The 20,711-nt window shown below is 38.8% G+C and overlaps 1 protein-coding gene across 1 annotated transcript in view; it reads right to left on the reverse strand.

Annotated features, from left to right (window-relative positions):
• Positions 1 to 462: 462 nt before the first annotated feature.
• The window catches only part of LOC109096304 (immunoglobulin superfamily member 3-like), a 137,203-nt gene continuing 116,954 nt past the window's right edge, over positions 463 to 20,711 (reverse strand). Inside the window, exons 7-9 of the mRNA XM_042763489.1 lie at positions 7,735 to 8,145; positions 4,390 to 4,812; positions 463 to 3,729 (exon numbers count right to left, since the gene is read on the reverse strand). Of these exons, the coding sequence (XP_042619423.1) occupies positions 3,479 to 3,729; positions 4,390 to 4,812; positions 7,735 to 8,145 (1,085 nt within the window). The 3' untranslated portion in view covers positions 463 to 3,478. The remainder of the gene's footprint in view (positions 3,730 to 4,389; positions 4,813 to 7,734; positions 8,146 to 20,711) is intronic.

Here is a 20,711-nt window from a genome sequence, read left to right on the forward strand (position 1 = left end):
CAGACAGCCAGATGCTGAGACTGGCCACTATCCACCATTAAATCAGATTTGTGAGCAGGAAGGGACAGCAGCTTCCAATGTGGGTCCGCTGCACTGCTCTGGAGGTTAACAAGCTCTGGCCTGCTATAATAACATAACTCATCCAGCCCACAATCCAACGGTCTGACTCCAGACCAGATAAGACATCTGACATATGTCAGATCCCATTCTCACCTTCTTAAGAGACAGAACTTTCCACTCCCTTCAAAGCCCTGGAGGTCAAGGTTGGGAAAGATTCACAAACTCTTGTTATTCATTAAGGTGTGTGGAAGAAAGGCACAGAAACCTTATTCTTTAGCTGAACCTAACTAATATGTAATTGTAATGGTAAACTTTATCTTAATGGGATAGTTCAACCAAAAATCCAAATTAATTCAACTTACAAACTTGTAAGACTTTCATTCTGTGGAACACAAAAGATGATGTATTGAAAAATGTCTCGTTTTTATTGATCCAACAACAACAGTTGGAGTCCAATATTGGTGGACCCCAATTTCCAAAGTCTTACAGATTTGAAAAGGATGGGAAAATATTTAAGTGATCCCTTTAACTGCTGTATCTCTTAACATTTCCAGACTGGGCCAATATAATCGATACATTATATAAACACAGTCTAAAGTGTGGTGCACTGAATGTTTTATTGCAATCAACTGACAATAGCAAAAAGCTTTTCATAATAGCAATTGCTATGATTTAATAAAATAAGTATAGATATAAAAAACACAACAAAAATTAAACAGAGTACAACCAAAACACAGAAGCATAAAAAAACTATGGCAACTTTAAAAAAAAAAAAAAATTCAGTGCACTGTTTTGGTTATTTAATAAAAACCACCACTTGAAAAAGCAGCACTGGCTGAACTGAACACACATCAACACAATATTTTTGTCATTTGTTTTGTTTTTCTGCAGCTATACTGCCAGTACACAGCCATGACATGCAGCCCTCGAAATGCATTTACAACATTGTGAGAACATTATGATTCAGCTGGGCATGTTGAACTACAAAAACACTATTTAGAATTCTGAATAAGTCTGTACAGATTGAACAACAGCAGAACCGCAATATCACACTCACTGTCACACTACACATCCCCTGCTTGAGGAAGGCCAACCTATTGATCAAACAGAAGTTTGCATTACATTTGCGAGTTGCTGTGTTAGAATGGCTGAACAGGTGCTTTGAATCAGCGAGGCCTTCCACAAGGATGGAGATTCTGAGGATGCCATTGATCTGACGTGATATCACGACAAGCAACTTTCAGACATTAATAAAATGTCCCCCTTACTCATCATCATGCACTGTACAGTTTAGCAGAATTTAGCAGATCAAGACAGCTAGATCACTGTGTCATCTGTAAGAAGATTCTCAGACTGGTTCAGAATTACTTCCCATAATCCTCTAGGCCACTACACACAAGTAGCCAAGTTATAGTTGCCTAAATGTTCACTGCTATTTCCACCACATTCTGTCTATTCAGATTTATGAAGTTCACATATTCTATCTAGGAGTTTTATGATTCAATAAATAAGACAACCACAAGCTTCAAATGGACCTAAATTTCATTTACAGAAAAGCCGTGATGTTGACTGTCGAGATCACATGAGGGCGGCAGCGACCCAGATGATACTCTGAGCGACTGTGGGAACAGAGTAAAAGTTGCACCGTCAAAAGGTCTTCAATGATGCCTGTAAGTGAGACACGTCCAGTTTGGTGTCAGACCGCATGTCTGTGTTACTAGATACATCTAGATACATACGTTGAAATAAAAAGGAAAAGAAAATTGAACAGAAAATTCATTCACACTACAGCTAAGCTCTAAATGCTTTCAGCATAGAGCTGAATTGAATCTTTCTTGAATGACACAGGACTAGTGTGGATTGCAGAGCAAATGTGAGGATCAATTACTGTTATAGCATCTTCAATGGTAAAATATGGCAGTGTTTATGGAGACCGACAATAATTTAGATGCTATAGTCACCCTCAGAGATACAATCACACTAGTAGGTCTTCACAGGTTACAGGTTATGACAGCGCATGAAGCTTTCACAATTGTTTCAGTTTTTTTTCAGCGGAAACACAAAGATCGGGCACCATATTTCAAACACAAACCAATAAAGAGAAGAACACGCTTGATGTGACTTAGAATATAGATAAAACAAAATGTCAAATCCCTTCATAACTCATATACGCAGATGTCTGCCAATATCTGTTTTCCTTCTGGATCATTACAGGGCACGTATGATGATAAAAAGATCTTGGCACGGAGAATGTCCCTTGAGTCAATAGTGTCCTGTCAGCTGTCTCCCTCAAGACATATATATATATTTTTTTTTTTACAAGAAATTCAAAAACGCCGGAGAGAAAAGTCCTTTATGCCCCCTTTTGTTTCCATTTAACCTTGCATTATGAAAATGCGAGGACACTGAGGCGAACGCTCACTAAATGTGGGGTCAGTTGTGTATATATACACACACACGCTCATAATCACAAGGGTGTTTTGGAGATAAATGGATCTTCTCAACATTGGAAAGGTCAAGAAGACCTTGAAATGACATGGACAATTTGGGGGCATGTAGAAACATCTGAGTGAGGAAACGTGTCAGTGTAGGAATCTCTCTGTCTTTTCCAGCTGGATGCCATCTGGATGCCAAGTCTAATCCTATTCAGTGTAAGTGAATTTGAATTTGTGGCTTTTGAAGTTGTATTGGTCTTTGGCAGTGAGGATGAGCTGGGGTCCATGTATATCCTTGAGTCTGTGGGCAATTAGGGCTCTTCATAGTCTATATCCGTTAAAACAGAGGCAGTTCTCAGGTCAGTTCTGTGGCACATGCACACAAACAAAATCAATATACATCCATTGTCAGCTTTCCGGGTTTTTCTGAGGAAAGATTGTCCTTTTCTTCCTTCATCCATACACCATTGTCTCTAGAAACGTTCAGGGTCCTGCAATGACCTTCCAGTCTTCTTGAGCAAAAATCAGCACAGACAAAATAACAAATAATAAGCAATGGTTTCCACCAGATTTCATAGACAGGAGTAAAAAAAACCAAAAAGAAACTGCTGTTTCCTATCCCGGAGAGGGAAGGAGGTTAGTGTCAGTCGGGTAAAATACATCAAGGCTTACAGATACTGCCACCTCTAAGGAAAGGTTCTCACACGAGAGCATGAATGAAAAGTAAAATCATCTTTTAAAAAATAGAACAGGGAAAAAAAAAGCAAAGCAAATGTCTAGGCATAGGCGCCAGCAGCCACTGTAGTCATGGCAACTTCAACTGAGGAAGGTCTTAGTCAGTCATATGGACGGATTGACAGGCCAGGCTAGAAGCCCAGATTACTTTCTGGTGGCCTCATCACAGACGAGGAGGAGAAGAAAAAGAGAGAGGGAGTCAGAGAGAGAGTGTAGATGAGTGAGACAGGGTCATGTTCATGTCACTCTTACTCCACACAGCTGGGGTGAAGGCTGAGGGCTGGGGGGTCCAGACAGGTTGGGGAATAGCTGAGATGAGGCTCTTTGATCCACAAGAGCGGTGCTCCGTTCTTGCCCTCCTGGTTCTTGCTGGAGCTGCGGGTCTTGTAGCGCACCAGCAATACCGCGATGAGGAGGATGCCAAAGATAGGGAAGGGGTAGAAGAAGACAAAGTAGAAGAGGGAGTCGTTGGAACAAACCACTGACTGTAAGGTAGAGACTAGAGGGGGAGAAGTACAACAGAAAGAGTCAGAATAATTTAATATGGAAGTTAAATATGTATAAGAACAAAAATATAGCACTGTGAACACTATGTCCTACCTAGTCTAGTCTATCTAGTCTATTGAGTCTAAGAAAAAAAAAAAAAAAAAAAATTCTGCTTTTCTACATTTCATCTATCATCTATCTATCTATCTATCTATCTATCTATCTATCTATCTATCTATCTATCTATCTATCTATCTATCTATCTATCTATCTATCTATCCATCTATCCATCTATCTATCTATCTATCCAACTATCAAAATATATATCATTCATCTATCTGTATATCTATCTGTCTGTCTGTCTGTAAAAAAGTGGTAAAAAATTGCAGGAATGAAAATAATACACGTAGGTGGTTACAGTATGCATAAACTTGCAAAAAAGAGCCCATTTTGTACCTATTTTTATTGTTACATAAATTCATAGAGACTGAAAATGTAGGGGGGAAATGTAGAAAGTTTGCTTCAGTTTCTTTGTGTGTCATTTAACATTAAGTGTGGGCAGAGAAATTACTTGTTACATTGTGTCTGGTTAGGAAATAGTGTAAAAGCACAAGAGAATATTAACAACCATATGAGTAGATGTGGTTAGTGCTTATAAAATTCAAAAGCTCACCCTGCTCCATAACATTAACAATGGTGACCCCAGAGTTGTTGGTGGCCAGACGGTACCAGGCATTGCGTGGGTTCAGCAGCCACTCCTCCACGTGGCAGTAGTAATTGCCGGTATCTCTGGGCCGAGCTTTCTGGATGGTTAGACTGTACAGGTCAGAGGTGGTGCGTTCAAACTGCAGGCGAGAGTTTGGACCGGGCTCCTCCGTAGGGCTGCAGTTCCCATTACCAAACACTGCATCATGACCAATGGAAAAGACGCACTCTTGCTCATCCTCCTCCAACTGCCCCAAACGGTACACATACCAGGATACAGAGAAGCGGGAATCTTTTGATGATTGAGACAGAATGTTGCAGCCCAGCCGGATTGATCCATCTTCAGGTACTGTGATATTGGATTCTGCCTCCTCCACCTGCAACTTCACCACTGCAATAAAAACCGATAAGAAAAATCATCAAGTGCATGACAACAATTCTAATCTTCCTCAGCTCAGGTGGCATGTGTTGCAGACTCATTGTTACATTTATTTAGAGCCAAATATTCTGGTTTAATTAAAGGAATTATTCAACCCCCAAAAATGAAAAACAGTATGACTTCGGTTGAAGACACAAGGAGACATTTGTAATAGGATCGATAGTGATAGTAAAGACTTTTATAAAACAAATTTCTATTTCAAATAAATGCTGTTCTTCTGAATGTTTTATTCATCAAAGAATCCTGAAAAAAAAAATGGTTTCCACAAAAACATTTATAATAATAAGAAATGTTTTCATCAGATAAAAAAGTCAAGGTTTGGAAAGGACATGAGGATGAGTAAATAATGACAAACCTAAAAAACGTTTATGCAAGTACAAAAAGGATTTATATATTCCAACACACCTTAAAATTATCTCTATTCTCTATCGAAATTCTGCAGGGCATCACGCATCCAGGGATGTGGAACTAGCTGTTCAATATGTCACTCTCAGATGGAGGTGAGGATCATCACATTTTGTGTGAGAAGTCACAAGCTCCTTCAGCAGGATCTTGAGCTGAGATCAGCTAAAAATAAGACTGCATTTTCCGGCACACTTTAAGGGGCTCCTCTTATCTTCTGCTCAAGTAAAAGCAGTGCAATTTGACTTTAAAGATGGCAGATTATAAGGTGGTGAACCTTTCATCAACCATCTATTTGTAAATTCATTTATATGGATGCTATTTCAGGCAATCATGCAGTGGGGTGGTGATTTGACACGCATCCCCAGGGAAATGAGACTGGAATTTAAGCGCATATTTAGATAAATTATAGAGATATGCACTGTGTGTGTGTGTGTGTGTTATATATATATATATATATATATATATATATATATATATATATATATCATATATATATATATATATATATATAGCTTGACTAAAGCAGTGCTAGATACTGTATGCTACAGGAAACGCAGTCATGCATAAATGCGTTAAATGAAGAATAGAAAATGCATGATGCATAAATATCTATGCAAAATAAGTGCTTCTATAAAGATCAGCATGTCCATGTGAATGTTAGATTTGCATTATTCATTTATAATAATAATTTATCACTTTCTGAAGTTAAAAAACAAAACAAAACAAAGAAGTGCCCAAACTCCCCTTTCTTGACCTTGATGTGTTTCAGAAGAGCAGATGTCTTGGCCACCTGTGCTCCTAAAGCTACTTGCTTAACAGACCCGAGGACAAACTACACAACAAAATGTGTCTGTGTAAAAGCGGTAAGTCGATAACCCATGTGTGTAGTGCAGTAATACTGAAGTGTTGTGCCAGGTTGGGATGTGGGGGTGAGATCTGTCTTCCCTGCTCCTCAAAGCTTTGATTCAATGCTGTCAAAGAGTCCAGATGGCATCAGACTAATGCAAACCTCGTCGACATAGTCACCTGAACCACACTAGACCTGCATACAGAAGCTAGGTCATGATGTCACTGGAAAAAGTGTACATTATGGGCAAAAGGGGGAGGGGGGATATAGATGTATAGCTGAGGCAGTTTGCAGCAGGGGGCTGTGCGGGGTGAATAGAGGAGCAGCAGCTGTGTGGCACTCATATTGGCGTCATGAGTAAAGCCTCTGGGCTCTGGCAGTCGTGACTGTGTGCATTATGAGGTTCTGACTCCCCCTCGCCGCCTGTACCGTGCGTGCTAAGGTCTATGGCCCATGTGGGGGGCTCCCTGAAGGGCTGATACGCTGTGCGCTTGTGTTTAAGGAGTTACATGTACAAAGCCCCTGTCTCTCTTTATGTCTTCCTCTCATAAATGCACACATGCTGATGAGTGATTCAGCTCGGGCAGACATGAGCTCAGGATGGCTGAGCTCCATGGTGGTCTCAGGGGGAGAATGTTTTCATGCTGCTCTTTCCGATCCTCTCATGCCAGATGGCCTGTTAAGCCCATGGGAACGCTACACACACCTAAAACTGAATCTCAAAGGCTTCAGAGTCTGCTATAGGAATAAAGGCCAACTCTGCTAGTAGGGTGCCATTGTAAATACTGTCCAGCACTTTCCATGAACAAGCTACAAAAAGGACCAGAAAAATGTTCATCGTTAATCTCAGAAGGGCCTGAGATGTTTTCTTTTGTTCATTTTATTTGAGGAATTTCTGCAACCCTGTGACCAAAAATAAATAAATAAATAAATACATCTCTGGAAAAAATTAAGAGAACTCTGCAAAATTATCAGTTTTTTCCAGTAGTTTAAAAACACTAATTTGTGTATGTTTTCTCATTTTCTAGTAAGAAAACGTTAAACTAAAAACTAAACGGAGAAAGTGTATAAAATATAAAAAAGAAAAAATTGCAAAACACCAAACGTAATAACAGTAGGCTAATAATGTGAAATGTCTTTCCAATTTCAAGTTTTCCATTTGTAATTTATCTTTGTGATGGCAATGCTGAAATTTCAGTCATTACAGTCTTCAGTGTCACATGATCATTCAGATATCATTCTAATATTTCTTATAGCAATATTTCTTCTTATTAATGTCAATGTTGAAAACAGTTGTGCTTCCTAATATTTTTTTGCGGAAACCATGATAATTTTTGTTTCTGTATTATGTGATTTCTACAGTAAGTAAAAAAAAAAAAAAAAGCATTTGTTTGAAACTGAAATCTTTTGTAACTTTATAAATGTCTTTACCTTCACATTTGATCGATTTAATACTGTACATCCTTGCTTAATAAAAGTATTCATTACTTAAAAAAAAAAAAATCAGTTAAAAGTTTAAAACTAAATGTGGGTCACAGATAAATATACATTTACATACAAATATACATATACTCCTAAAGCTACTTGCTTAATAGGCATTTGATAAGCAACCACATTCTTACCTGGCTGTCTCACCACCACATGTGTGAGTCCGGAGGAGTCTTGTGCCAGACGGTACCAGAGTCCATCAGGGTCCATGAGCCACTCTTCCACAAGGCAGTAGTACGTTCCAGAGTCACTGGTCTCGGCACGGTGCAAGGTGAGGCCATATAGCCGAGGAGAGAGTCTCTCTGACTGCACACGGCTGCGGAGACGCTCCTCCTCTGCATACGCTCCATACTCGAACGCTCCAGAGTGTTCGATCTTCAACAGCAGCTCATCTGGCTCTCCTGCCTCGGCCTTCCGGGCGTACCACAGCACGGCATGCTGAGAGTCTGGGCTGGTTTGAGAGGTGATGGAGCAGTTGACACGCACCCGACTGTCCTCCAGAAACTGCAGACTCTGGTTGGACCTTTGCACCTTCAGTTTACTCACTAAAGGAGGAGAAAGCAAAATGGGGAAATGTTAGAGCAATGAATACTGAGATTTACAGCCTATTTAGACAAAAGAAAAAAAAAGAAACTTCTGTCTGTTGGCAGACAAATGTTCTTGTCTGATATGAGTACCCCGTGAAAAAGATGTGCATTTAATTACCTTAAATGTGCACATGTAATGTAATTTAAATCTTAAAAGAATATTTAAAAACTGTCCTTGCAGATAATATATGAATGAAATAAAAGGCCACTTTCATGTTTCTTAACACACTTAAGTACACTTATAAAAAAAAAGTGCACTTTGAAATCATATCCATGGGAATCCATTGATTCTTTCTGATGTGAATAGGCCTTTTATCAGAATGGATAATTGCTGTTGCTGAGGGAGTGCTGGAATTGCATTTTTAAATCTGGTAGAAATAAGATGTCAGAAACATGCTTAGGGGAGCAGGGCTGTGGGATCCTGGGCATACATATTAGATTACTACAGGTGCGTCAGGTGTGACCGCCATCAGCAATGGCTGCTATTTCACACCATGAGTGGATTTATGGGCACCACAAGAGCTCAGGAAGACACAATGATAATGGGAGACACACTTTCACATCTGCAAATAAAAGGTCTCACACTTACAAATGTAGATCAATAGATATATGTAACAGAGAAGCGCTTAAAAGTAAACAGAGCAGATGTCCTACATGTGCGGCCCTGTTATTTGGCATGAAAACGTGCAAATGGTTCAGGCACACTTTCAAACGCATCTCCTCCCGATTTCGCTCAACACTTTATTAACAAAATATAAAAAACATCAGACTAAATTCAACACACACACAGTGCCTTTTATCAAGAAAATACAAAACTGGTGGGACTTCATATGATTGCTTCTTTTACATCTTTTATTACCTCAAATTAATGAGCATCTGTGAAACTTCACATTCTGTTTTTCCTGCTTTGATGGCTAAAAATCCAATTTTCCACTGACACTTTGGCTCCGGTAATCCCTATCACACATTTCTGCACTTCTAGAAAAGTCCCCTGATTGATCCCTAAGCCAGAACCTTCTCCGTGAATAACAGTGGTATGAACACTCTCATGTGTCTAACCAGCAGGCCAGAAACTCAATCCCTGCAGTAAAGCTCCTCGACTCAATTGTATAATGTCAAATCTCACCGATTTTATACTGTTCTTTTTTTATGTTCAATCTCTAAGGTGTTTTAAGATTTATAAAAATAAAACTGCAAACTAATAGGGAATTGCTCCTCAATTTAGGCTTTTAACTAACCAAATATATGGGCTTTATTCTATATTCTTAAAGGCCAAACATAAACCACTCCAAAAATTGCAGAGAAACCTATGACAAATAATGAATGATCACAATTGTATTTGATGTGACAGCTGTGTGTTTGCAGGATTACCGCCGTCTGCTGACATACTGTTGTCACTGTATACATGCTATCAGCCCAAGAGCTTCTAAAATTAAAATGTCACACTGCAAAATGAGCTTTGTTCACTCCTGCAGGGCTGTCATAGTTAATATCTCCCCACAGTTCAGCTTTAAAACAGAAGATTCCAACAAAGTTGACAAGAATGAGTTTCTGTGTCCCTTCAGTTGTTGTTGGTATAGATCAGTTGCTTGTTGGCATATAGCCAGCTAACTAACTGCTAATTTAGCTCTTAAAAGAAAAGTTCACATAATAACAAAAGGAAAATCACTATGAGAATCAGTCAAATTTTAATAATATGTTACAAGATGTAAAAAAAACAAGATGTGATTTCTCTCACAAATCACTCATAAATGTACACTGTTCAAATGTTTGGGGTCAGTAAGTTTTTTTTCCAAATATTGCTTTATATAAAATTTTATTAAAGCAATTTTTTATTTCATTACATTGAAAAAGCAACAGTAAAAATTGTTACAGATTATTTCTATTTCAAATAAATGCTGTTCAATTGAATCTTCTATTAATCAAAGTATACTAAAAGAAATGTATCAGGGTTTCCACAAAAAATATTTAGCAGCCACAACAGTTTTCAACATTGATAATAATAAGAAATGTTTTGAGCATCAAATCCGCATATTAGAATGATTTCTAAAGGATCATGTGACACTGATGACTGGAATAATGGCTGCTGAAAATTTCACTTTGCCACCACAGGAACAAATTACATTTTAAAATATATTAAAATAAAAAGCAGTTATTTTAAATTGTAACAGCATTTCAGTGCAGCCTTGGTGACTTGGAGACTTTTCAAAAACATTAAAAAAATCTTACTGACCCTAAACTTTTAAACGGTTGTGTATTTTCATTGAACTGCCGTTTTCAGGAAGCAAATAAAGAGAACATTCAGACTCTGCAGTGGGCCTGAATTTAATTTAGATATACAAAAATGCACATAAACTTCAGCAGTTTTTGACACTGCTAACAGGCATTTATCCTGTAAATGCAAAATGGCATCTTGTGTCCCCTCAGACATAAGACATTATTGGTTGGGTGCACACTACAGATACTCTCAAAGCGCTGGCAGTCATTCCACAGGGAATCTCTACAGAACCCTTCAGAGCTAGCAGCTAATCGCAGGAGAATGACTCTTCAATCCTCTAAAGCAGAACCACCGATGGATGGGATTTCCACACAACAGACTTCTTCGTTTTCTTTCTGATTTCTCTGCTACTGACAGAAAACAAGGACTGAAAAAAGAGATGTCAGGGATTAAAGACCCCATGAAATCAAAATTAGAGTTATGTGGCTTTTAGTTCATGTAGTTTAGCTTCAAAGCCATCTATGTGTTAGTGTACTTGTTGAAAATTTACTTTTAGCAGATATATGTGGTTAAAATGGACAATTCTACTCAATATTTCCTGTCATTTTTTCATGATCTCGACATGTCTTTTTTTTACCTTAATATGTTGAGATCATTAGATGGAAAGCTCTTTTATACACCACACCCAAGCTTTCTGTTTCCATAGGAAGTACGTCTACACAGGAAGGCAAACTTTTTTTTTTTAAGCCAGTTTCTTTTAAACTGTGCTTGAATCTGTGATCACATCACCGATTACAGGTGCATTCAGCATTACATGATATTCAGAAAATCATGTTTACAAACACACTGGCATTTTTAAAGTACTGTTGTTTGAATCTAGCACTGCTGCACAATTCAATACAACCTTATAATATTGTTTGGGTTTACATAAGGCTATTCACAGAGGCTTTGAAATCAGAGAGAAGTTATGCATGGCGGCTCACAGTTGAGACACAGTTTAGTCTTCTGGGCAACAGAAAAGCAATACAGCGAATATTGGAAACATTTGCCTTCTTTGTTTCAAGCTCACTCCTGGTCAATGCTTTTCTTTCAGCATGATGCACAAGTGGACTTGGAGCGGAGGACTGCTGCTCCGATCTCTCTCTTCCCCCATTCAATTTTCTAATAAAGAAAATGAGCAGAGCAGGGAGCCTTTGACAAGGCGGGAATGAGGTCCATTGCTCTTTGTACTTTTCTGTCCTACAGGAACAGCTATCCTTTTATTAGCTCCCAAGAGTTGCAGCAGATAAGATTATCTCCCCACTCATATTAGCCATAGTTATGAATAGTCTTGCTTGGGTTTTTCATCATTCACTTGCTTTTAGAGTTACCCTTACTAGGTCTGAATCCTTCGGAGGGTCTCCTCCATGTGTCCAATTAAATTCTGACAGAATCCTCTCTGACTCTGACTCCATCAGGCACGATTAAACAATTTAATTAAACAAGATATTTGTTCTTGACAAAACTGCAAGCCATTTCATTTTTGTTGTATAATCGAATTAGGAAAATCAATAAATGTATGAAAAGCGAGAGAGGGAAAAGAAAGACGGGAGAGTAAGACAGCCTGCAAAAATGAAGCAAATCAAGCAGCACATTTTAAACAGCTCAGAGCTTGATTAGAGGCAGTTTGTGACGGCTCTCAGATGGAGGGCGAGGAGGTTGGCAGCGGAGAAAGCAAACAGAGAAAAAATGTTTAGAGTGCATTTGTGATTTTCTAAAAAGACAGCGAGCTGTGTTCCTTCCTCTTGCGTGTGTCCAATATGTTAGCCCCAGTTAATTACCAACATGCTGCGCTGCCGAGATAAAAATGCCTTTATTTGGTTTGTTTATTGATGACACAATCTCCAAAGATAATGAAGCCTTCCTGACAAGAAACACAAAACATGTATTTATTACATTAAGAAAACATTTATTCCAGTGACGTCAACATGCACTGGATATTTTAAAGGGACCACTTCATGAGGAATAAAAAAAAAGTTTATTGTGCTGTGACATACTATAACTCTAGCAAACAAAATATCCTTGCCAGTCTAAAAAGAGCATTTATTAAAACTAAAGCCTGAACAATATGTTCCCAGTGAGATCTTGGGTTAAAGACAGAATGTACAGCTTGTAGAAGAAGTAACACTGCACGAATGCCAAACTAAATTTCTGACACTGCCAGAACTTTGTCAGAGACTGAGATTTATTGCAAAGACAATAAATGTGGCCCACTCAGTCACCGTGAGGTTGAAAAGAAGGGGGGAACAATGCAATGTTTATGCTGTTCCTGACTGGGTGTAGCACCTTCCACTCCGCACATCCTACTGATCATTTCAGTCTGAACTCATGTCACATTACAAGATTGTTCTGTGAATACGTCAAATGTGATGCAGAATTTGCAAAAAGGTTGCTACTGAAGGATAGAACAGATAAAAACTGTATTAGACTGAACAGTAAACTGCAACTGTTGAGTAAGCGCAGCAAAAATCTTTGTAATGGCAGTAAATTTATACAGGAATCCCAATCATAGGAAACAACATATCACATGCTTGAATATTGACATTGATGCACAGCGGACCAAAGACATGATGCACATTGAGAATAAAGGGCAATTGACACCACACAGACAGACAGACACTGATAGATGGCAGCAGATGCTTCATTGGGTTTTGTTGGATCAGTGTATTACCCCGTCGGTGTCTGTTGGCATCTGTCATAGCTTGTTTTCACCGAATGAACATGCTATCTGGGCTTGTCGGGTCGTGAATGTCTGGGAAGTGCCATACTATAATCCAGTGATTGTCCACCTTGAACTGTTGGCGCAGTGTAAATTGGCCTTAAGACTATATGATAAATAAATAAAACTAACATTTATGTGACCTGCCATGATAATGGGATCTATGCTACTAAGTATTTCTTATTCCATTATTAAAACAGCGATCTTTCAAGAGTTCTTTTGATGACACAAAAACACAAGCAGTCATTAGGGATGAACAGTTAATCGGTAGCTGCTAATTTCAACTCCCACTAACAGATGAAGAGTCCTTATCACTGTCAATCAGCATAATAATATCCCAGTTCATGCATATTTATGAGTTCCACAAGCATGTCTATTTGCCCGAGAATGAGTGGAGACTTTGTTGAGGTGTACCTGTAAACATTAAAGATTTTTTGAAGCGCTCTCTTTATTTAAAGGGGGGGGGGGGTGTAAAGTGGCTTTGAGTGGAGCAATGACAAACGGAGGTGGATAATCATCAGATATGAAAAGAGGAGACAGAGGAGGGCCTGAAAGGGATAGAAGAACTGAGAGAAGGGGAAAAAAGCACATCATACTTTAAAAAGGGGAATCAGAGAGTGAGCAAACGGCGCCGTAATTTTAGGGAGTAATCATTGAATTGCAAAATGGCAGAAAAGCTGCTCACTTTGAACAGAGATAAGGTAGATATCTGAATAAAGCGTTGCCAATATGAGAGGAAAAGTGAAAATATGGACTGTGGAGTGGAGTAAGTGACTATCAGTTGAAAACACACACACACACACACACACACACACACACATACAAAATGTGTTTCTTTTTACGCAGCACTAACCCAAGCACATTGAAGGCCAGCTTAGAGCTCCAAACTCAACTGCTCTTCCATGCGCTCTTCTAACCGTAAATCCAAGCAGCAGAGCCTAAAATGTGTCATATTAACATTCTGATATGTGCTTAATCCCAGTGAAACAGATTGAGTGTGTGTTTTTTGAGGGGTGGGAGGCTGTGCTCCCTCAGGAGAGCAGTTTAAGCAGATCCGCCTTGCACGGTGAAGAATAGGGCTTGAGCACTGTTGCCCTCTGTCTGCTACAAAAACATAATGGGAGCCTAATATCTATGCTAATGAGGCCGATACATCTCTGATTCCTTTGTGTTGCAAAGATTTCCAGCAGCCTTCTACAATGCAGTTAGGGCTATATTGTAATTATGTGGATCTGTGCTCGGGCAGGGAGTCCACAGATGAGCCCTCTGTGTCCTGTGCCTTCTCCCTGCTTTAATTCTCCAAGTTCCATTAAGACGTGTCCCCCCTCCCTTAACTTACGACATATGTGCACGTTCTGGGCTGTGAGGCAGCAAAAACAGCCCTGTGTGGTTATCAGGGAACTCTGGGATTACTGTGTGCTATCAGAAAGCATACAGTAAGTACACTGAAGTCTGCTAGAGTAGGTATAGGTGGCATGTGTTTATATGCACCGAGTGAGATGCATTCAACTAAATACATTGTTTTCTGTGGGCCGAGGCAAATGTCTGGTAAGGAATGTGGCTGAATAGAATCTGTTTAATGCTCTCGTCATTTGAGCCAACAGGCCTTTCGGTCGTTTTGCACTCAGAGCCTCCTATGTAAGATAATCAGCAAAAACATCTCGTGCAAAAAGTAAAAAGGAACGAAAACATTACAGGAAGTGAAGAGTGAAGTTGTCAAATAAAATTAACTAGGGAGCACAGTGAATGAGGAAATTGTTTTGAAAAAGACGAGTAACATCCTCAGAGACTTTGATTAAAAATGCTATGAAGTGTGTTTATGGATATAGGCAGGGAACAGTTACTGAAGAAGAGTTATTACAGACAGCTTGAAGAAGCACTGGTGACAACCAATATATTGGTTATACATATACTTGAGAGTTAAAAGTGTTTACGAGTGGTCCAATGTAGTTTGAGTGGAAAAAAAAATATATTGCATATTTTTTTAAATATGCAAAATGACATTTGGAACAGTCTCAGTTAAGATTTCCGAACACATTTTGAGAGACGCTTAGACAGACTGTCTACACAGGCAGCACAGGACTTTGTTGCTAAGCTAACAATACAATAATGTAATAAAGAAAAAATATATATTTCTCTTGATTCGTAAACCATCTTGGATGGATTTTTATTTCATTAAAGTCAGAGCACATTGTGTTATTGTTTTCTCTGAAACGGATGGCTACAGTGAAGCTTTAGAATTTAGCCAAACAAATGTATATAACAAGTCTGCCTCATTTTGTTGCTTCCATCTACATATGTTGTCTTAAACCAGCCCAGGCTCAATTGGGAAAAATAAAATAAAAATTGCCTGTGGCGCAAAATTCTGTTGCTTCTTGCACATTTTGCAACATTTTAAAAGTGAAATGTCCACTGGGTGGTCTTAAAAACTCATTCAGTTTTATGAAATATTAATGTGAATCTGGCAAAGTTTTATTCACATGGTTGTATCATGGACATTTGGAAAACTATGAAATGTCCAGTGAGTGGTGCTAAAAGACAAATGCTCTATCATGTTTGAAAATAAGTACCACCTACACTTAACCCTACCCTAAACTTAACCATTAGTGTTGACAAATGCAAACATGAGGTTAAAGACATTTGCTGAAGCAACTGTGCCATTTCAGCTTAACTCAAGTGCTTCGCATTGCAATTGCAACAATCTAACAGCAAGCTCACATATCAGTTCAATTCAATTCACGTTTGTTTGTATAGCGCTTTTCACGATACACTTTATTGCAAAGCAGCTTCACAGAAAATGAATGTTTCTACATTACAATTAGGAGTAGTTTAACAATGGTGACTATGTCAAGGTGAAGCCAGAAATGTACAGTTCTGCGATAATAAAAATCATGCAGTTAGTTAATGACATGTACTTAAACAGAAATGGTGAAAATGATTAACATCAATGGTTATATGTTGTGATCAAAATTATAGTAACCTGAGGAAAATTAGGTTGTTTTGTTTGTTGGGTCAGGGTTGGCATCATCTGATGTTTATGATGTCAAAAAAGCCATACATATGCAGCTGGATATATGCTGCAAATGTCAAAATGTACCCTTTTACAAATCATGCACTATGGTAAAAGTGTTTTGAGGTCATATAGTATATTGCAAGGAATCGTGTGAAAGTAAGTCTTTCTTAATTGATAATATTTTATTTATAATGTATTAAGGTGTGTTTTTGGAGTTTTGCAGAAATGTAGGTAGAGGCAGGTTATTCCAATGAGCCTATGCTGCTTAAAATGCTATCTGTGTAGGCAGTTCACTAGGTTTTAGAACACAGCCAGAGTGCAGGTGGGTGTGAGTTTGTGTGTACTGAAGAGGTTCTCTGTGAATCAGGTGGGAGACAGCGCCCTATATTTTGACCTTGAGCATCACTTCAGAGCTAATTAATTACCAAACCCGTATGAAATGGTTTTTGATATGAATGCTTCGGAAACAAACTTGCTTCATCAATCTTCCATTGTGTCAGTGAATCTCATGAAGTAAGGTCTATTGCCTGGGCACTGGGATGGAAAATAAGGAAGCACACAAAGGTCTAGTGATTGAATTAGGAGAAAAGAGCTTGTGGGCTCTGGAAGGAATATAAGGTGCTCTACATAAAGGCTCCTGGGACACGGTCTGGAGAATCAGAGCCTCTCAGATTTGCCAGGCCAAGTATCACCTTTAATCAAACCAGAACATCAATGTACTGCCGACTAACTCAGAGGAAACTGAAGTATCTCTAAAAACAAGATTAATGACTGTGAGCATCGTAATGCCTATTATTATTATTATTTTTTTTTGATGTATTTATTTATGCATATCAATAGTGCTGTAAATAAGATCAACTCTGGTGCTGTAAGACTCTTGACTGGCCTTTTTGCACATCTCTGGAAGAAACATATCAAAAGCAGCATCTAAAATAAACACATGCCAGGGCACCCACAAATTACTACTAAATAAATGCATTTGATCTTAAAACCTCTCCCATCTGCCTAGAGGAGCTTGTCGAAGCTGGCCACATTAAAAGCCACTTCCCTTCAAGAAACTGAGCATCTAGATGCTGCTTGGAGGCCAAACAAAATCATATTTCGCCTTTTGACGATGGCTTCATTTTCTTGCTGCTCTCCTTTTAGCACTTTGAATAAAATTGTGGTGCATAAGACACCGATCAGCACAGCTATACTTCATATCAAACTGTAGAGGACTATGGCTATGAAACTCCATACCACTGAGAACTCGCAGGTCACATCATGTAGCAGTGAAATTGGGCACAGAAAGTGTCGTCATGCAGCCTGTAAATATAGAATCTTGTGAATAAGGTTCAGAAGTTTCAATGCTGAATCTTATGAGTGGCTCTCCTCTCAGAGCAGGAGGTTTCTTGGAGATATGAAACATGTGCTGTTCACATCTGGTCAGGTGCACTAGATTGCCTTATGGGGGTAAAGTGTGATGGACAAAGAGTTTCAAGGCAGACTGAGGGTGGGAAGGACTATAAGAACATGAAGCTACAGGGTCTCGTAAAAGGAGAAATGGAGAATGTGTGTGGGAAAGAGAGAGGATGATAAATCCTCTGTGGCCTGGAGGAAGATTGTTGTGCAAGCTGGAAGACTGTGCTCCTAATGAAGAGGGACAGAAGAGATCCATCCATGAGACACAGAGATAGCGGTTCTCCATGACAATTCAGATGCCGTCAATTACAGGCATAGTGAGAGCCATCAGTGGGCAGGATGACTGGTGCCCACTGGGTACGACAGGTGTGGGAGAGCACTGATCCATCACTGCCAGGACTCATTTATGTAAAAGACACTTAGCAATTTAACAAGGGCCGCTGGGACAGCACTGTTTTAATGAGAAAGAGTTTCAACAGAACCGGGTACAAGAGCGAATGAGAGAAAGAGAGAGAGGGGAAGGCAGCTAATATTGATTGTTTGTTAATTATAACCCTTTGATTTGCTTTCAAGCTAATACCCATGCATCTCAACATCAAACAATAAGATAATGCAAGGAAGCACTCTGGAGTAACTAAGATTAGAGGAAGCTGTTTAAAATCTGAAGACTGAGCCATAAAGCACACCGCAGTCTTCTCTTTCTGTCTAACATGCATAATCCTGAAGGTAAGGCTGTGTCTGGATTTGAAACAGAGCTAATAGATCAGCATGTACACTCAGCACAGCTCTGACAGTGGCAATCTGTCTGTTTTCCGTGTTGATAGCATGTACAAACATTATGTGTTTTATATATGGGTGTGTGTACGTGAACTCTTTTTGGTTCAGTATTTTATGTTGGGCAACACTTAATCCAGTTTGTGTTCCATTTCTCATCCTGTTTATGTTGAGAAATTAATGAAAAAATTGTCATATTCCACATCTGACTGCTTCATTAATCTGGAGTTTGAATGGTCCCATTAGGACACATCCACTGGCATTGCTACACACAGATTAGATTGTCACAACGTTGGAAGGTTGGGCAGCTTCCCAAGAGATCGATATAAATGAACATGTGTTATCTTATTGCATTTCACATGCGCCATAAAAGCACAAAAGCAATCATAGGAGGAAAAACAATCACTAAAATTCACATTTAAATGCCAAATCTAGTTGTAAAATGTAAAAAGATTCATAAAGTTGAGCTCAAACAGGAGAAAAATCACATTGCACGCCCTGCTGGGTCGTTGTTTGTGTGTGGATTCGTCATCAGCGCTCTGGATTTCTGATGAAATCACAGCTAGATAAGTTTCCCTCTATTGCACTTGAAGACACAAAAATTCTAATTTAAGAAAAAGCGTGAGCACTAACAGAAGAAGAAGATGAATATCGATGCCATAAGGCTTTGGATCAACCTGCCGGCGCGGTTTCATTTAGTGGCAGAAGTGCAACAGAGCACACCTTAATGAACAGAGCAACGCCTGAATCAACCTACTCTCAGAAACTTCATACGTCCACCTTGACATTAGTGTTGGCTTCCTCCTGAGAAACTGAATCGCATAAACTGACTTCACAACCCACATCTTATGTATATGGATCTACGACAGGAATCCATCAGGAGGAAGGGTGGAATGAGTGATTGTCCAGTGTAGGAGTTTATGTGGATGGACATAAATATTTAAAATGTGTGTATATGTGTGTTTGTGTTGCAGTTTTATCATTCTAGATAAAATGTTAGTTTCTCAGGGGAGAAAAAAGTGCTTCTTGCCAATTCTACAAACAGATGGACCTCAGTTTAATGTCTTTGAAGATGCCATGATAACATACCCGCTCAGAGAAGAACCAGGGATCAATGGCAGCTATCACACCAGAGCTGTGACTGTGCCTGACTGGAGTGCCAAACACCTTTCCTCAGGCCACAGCCGTAAACACACACACACACACACACACAACAGACCACCGGCTCTAACACTGCCTCTAACAATTCCTGCCCCTAGAAACTACCCACAGGTTACACAAACACACACACAATCACCTACATGTTGAGATCTTCTTTGTCTATGGGATATTACTTCAAATTGAAGATGCAGTTTCCAGTAAAATGAAATAAATTAGCATGATAAGCAATTATAAGATAACACATACTTGGGTCCTTTAATTTACACACTGTTTAATGCATGAAGCAAGCAAGAAAAGCACTATCACTGGTAACTATGATTCATTGGTGTCAGTGTGCTTGAAGTGTGTGTGCTATGATTAGCATTCCGTTATATTAATCATCCATCTCTTCCATACTTCAGCAAATAATCCCAGTAGTTCCCTGTCTGACACCACAAATGAATCACAACCTGAAATGAAGGATGGAACCATGTGTTCAAGATTGGGAGGGGGGTAAAATATTTAGCTATTGGCCATTGAAAAATTCATTTAGGTCAATTCTTAATCTGAAATTTTCCACTCAATTACTGTTCAAACTGACAGCCATCACAAGATTAAGACAGTATTCCAAAGACAGGTGAAATATGAGTGTACTGATCAGAATTTTGGGCTAAAGAAACACTTTAAAAAAAAACAACAAAAAAAAAAAATTATTATTAAAAAAAATGCAACATACATATCTTTAAATAAATTGTTTTTTTTTTTTGGTGAAATGACAGACTTCTCTCTGTTGAACTTCTCCAATCATTTAATCAGCTTTAGTCCCGTTCCTTTTTTATACAATTGACTATAAGCTTGAATTCATATCTGCCTCCATCTAATCAACAACTGAAGTACAGGACCGAGCACCCGAACTGTATTTTGTTTTTCCCATAACCCGTTTCACTCACATATACATTACAATATGGAAGAAATTACCTTTCACAACTTATATAAAAAAATATATCACAACATTAAAATATACAGCGTAAACTGGTGTCTAAACAAAATGTGAAACATATATCTGTGAATGACTCTGGAGAAGTAGTTTGGAATGTATATAAAAAAGACATGGTAGGAAAATAATTAATCTTCCTCAAAGATCTTAAGCAAAACAGCCCACTGGACAGAGAACATAGTACACACTAGAACAGACTGCACTAGTTTTTCATCAGTGTTTC

This window comes from Cyprinus carpio, chromosome A9 (assembly GCF_018340385.1).
Source record: "Cyprinus carpio isolate SPL01 chromosome A9, ASM1834038v1, whole genome shotgun sequence".
Lineage (NCBI taxonomy): Eukaryota > Metazoa > Chordata > Actinopteri > Cypriniformes > Cyprinidae > Cyprinus > Cyprinus carpio.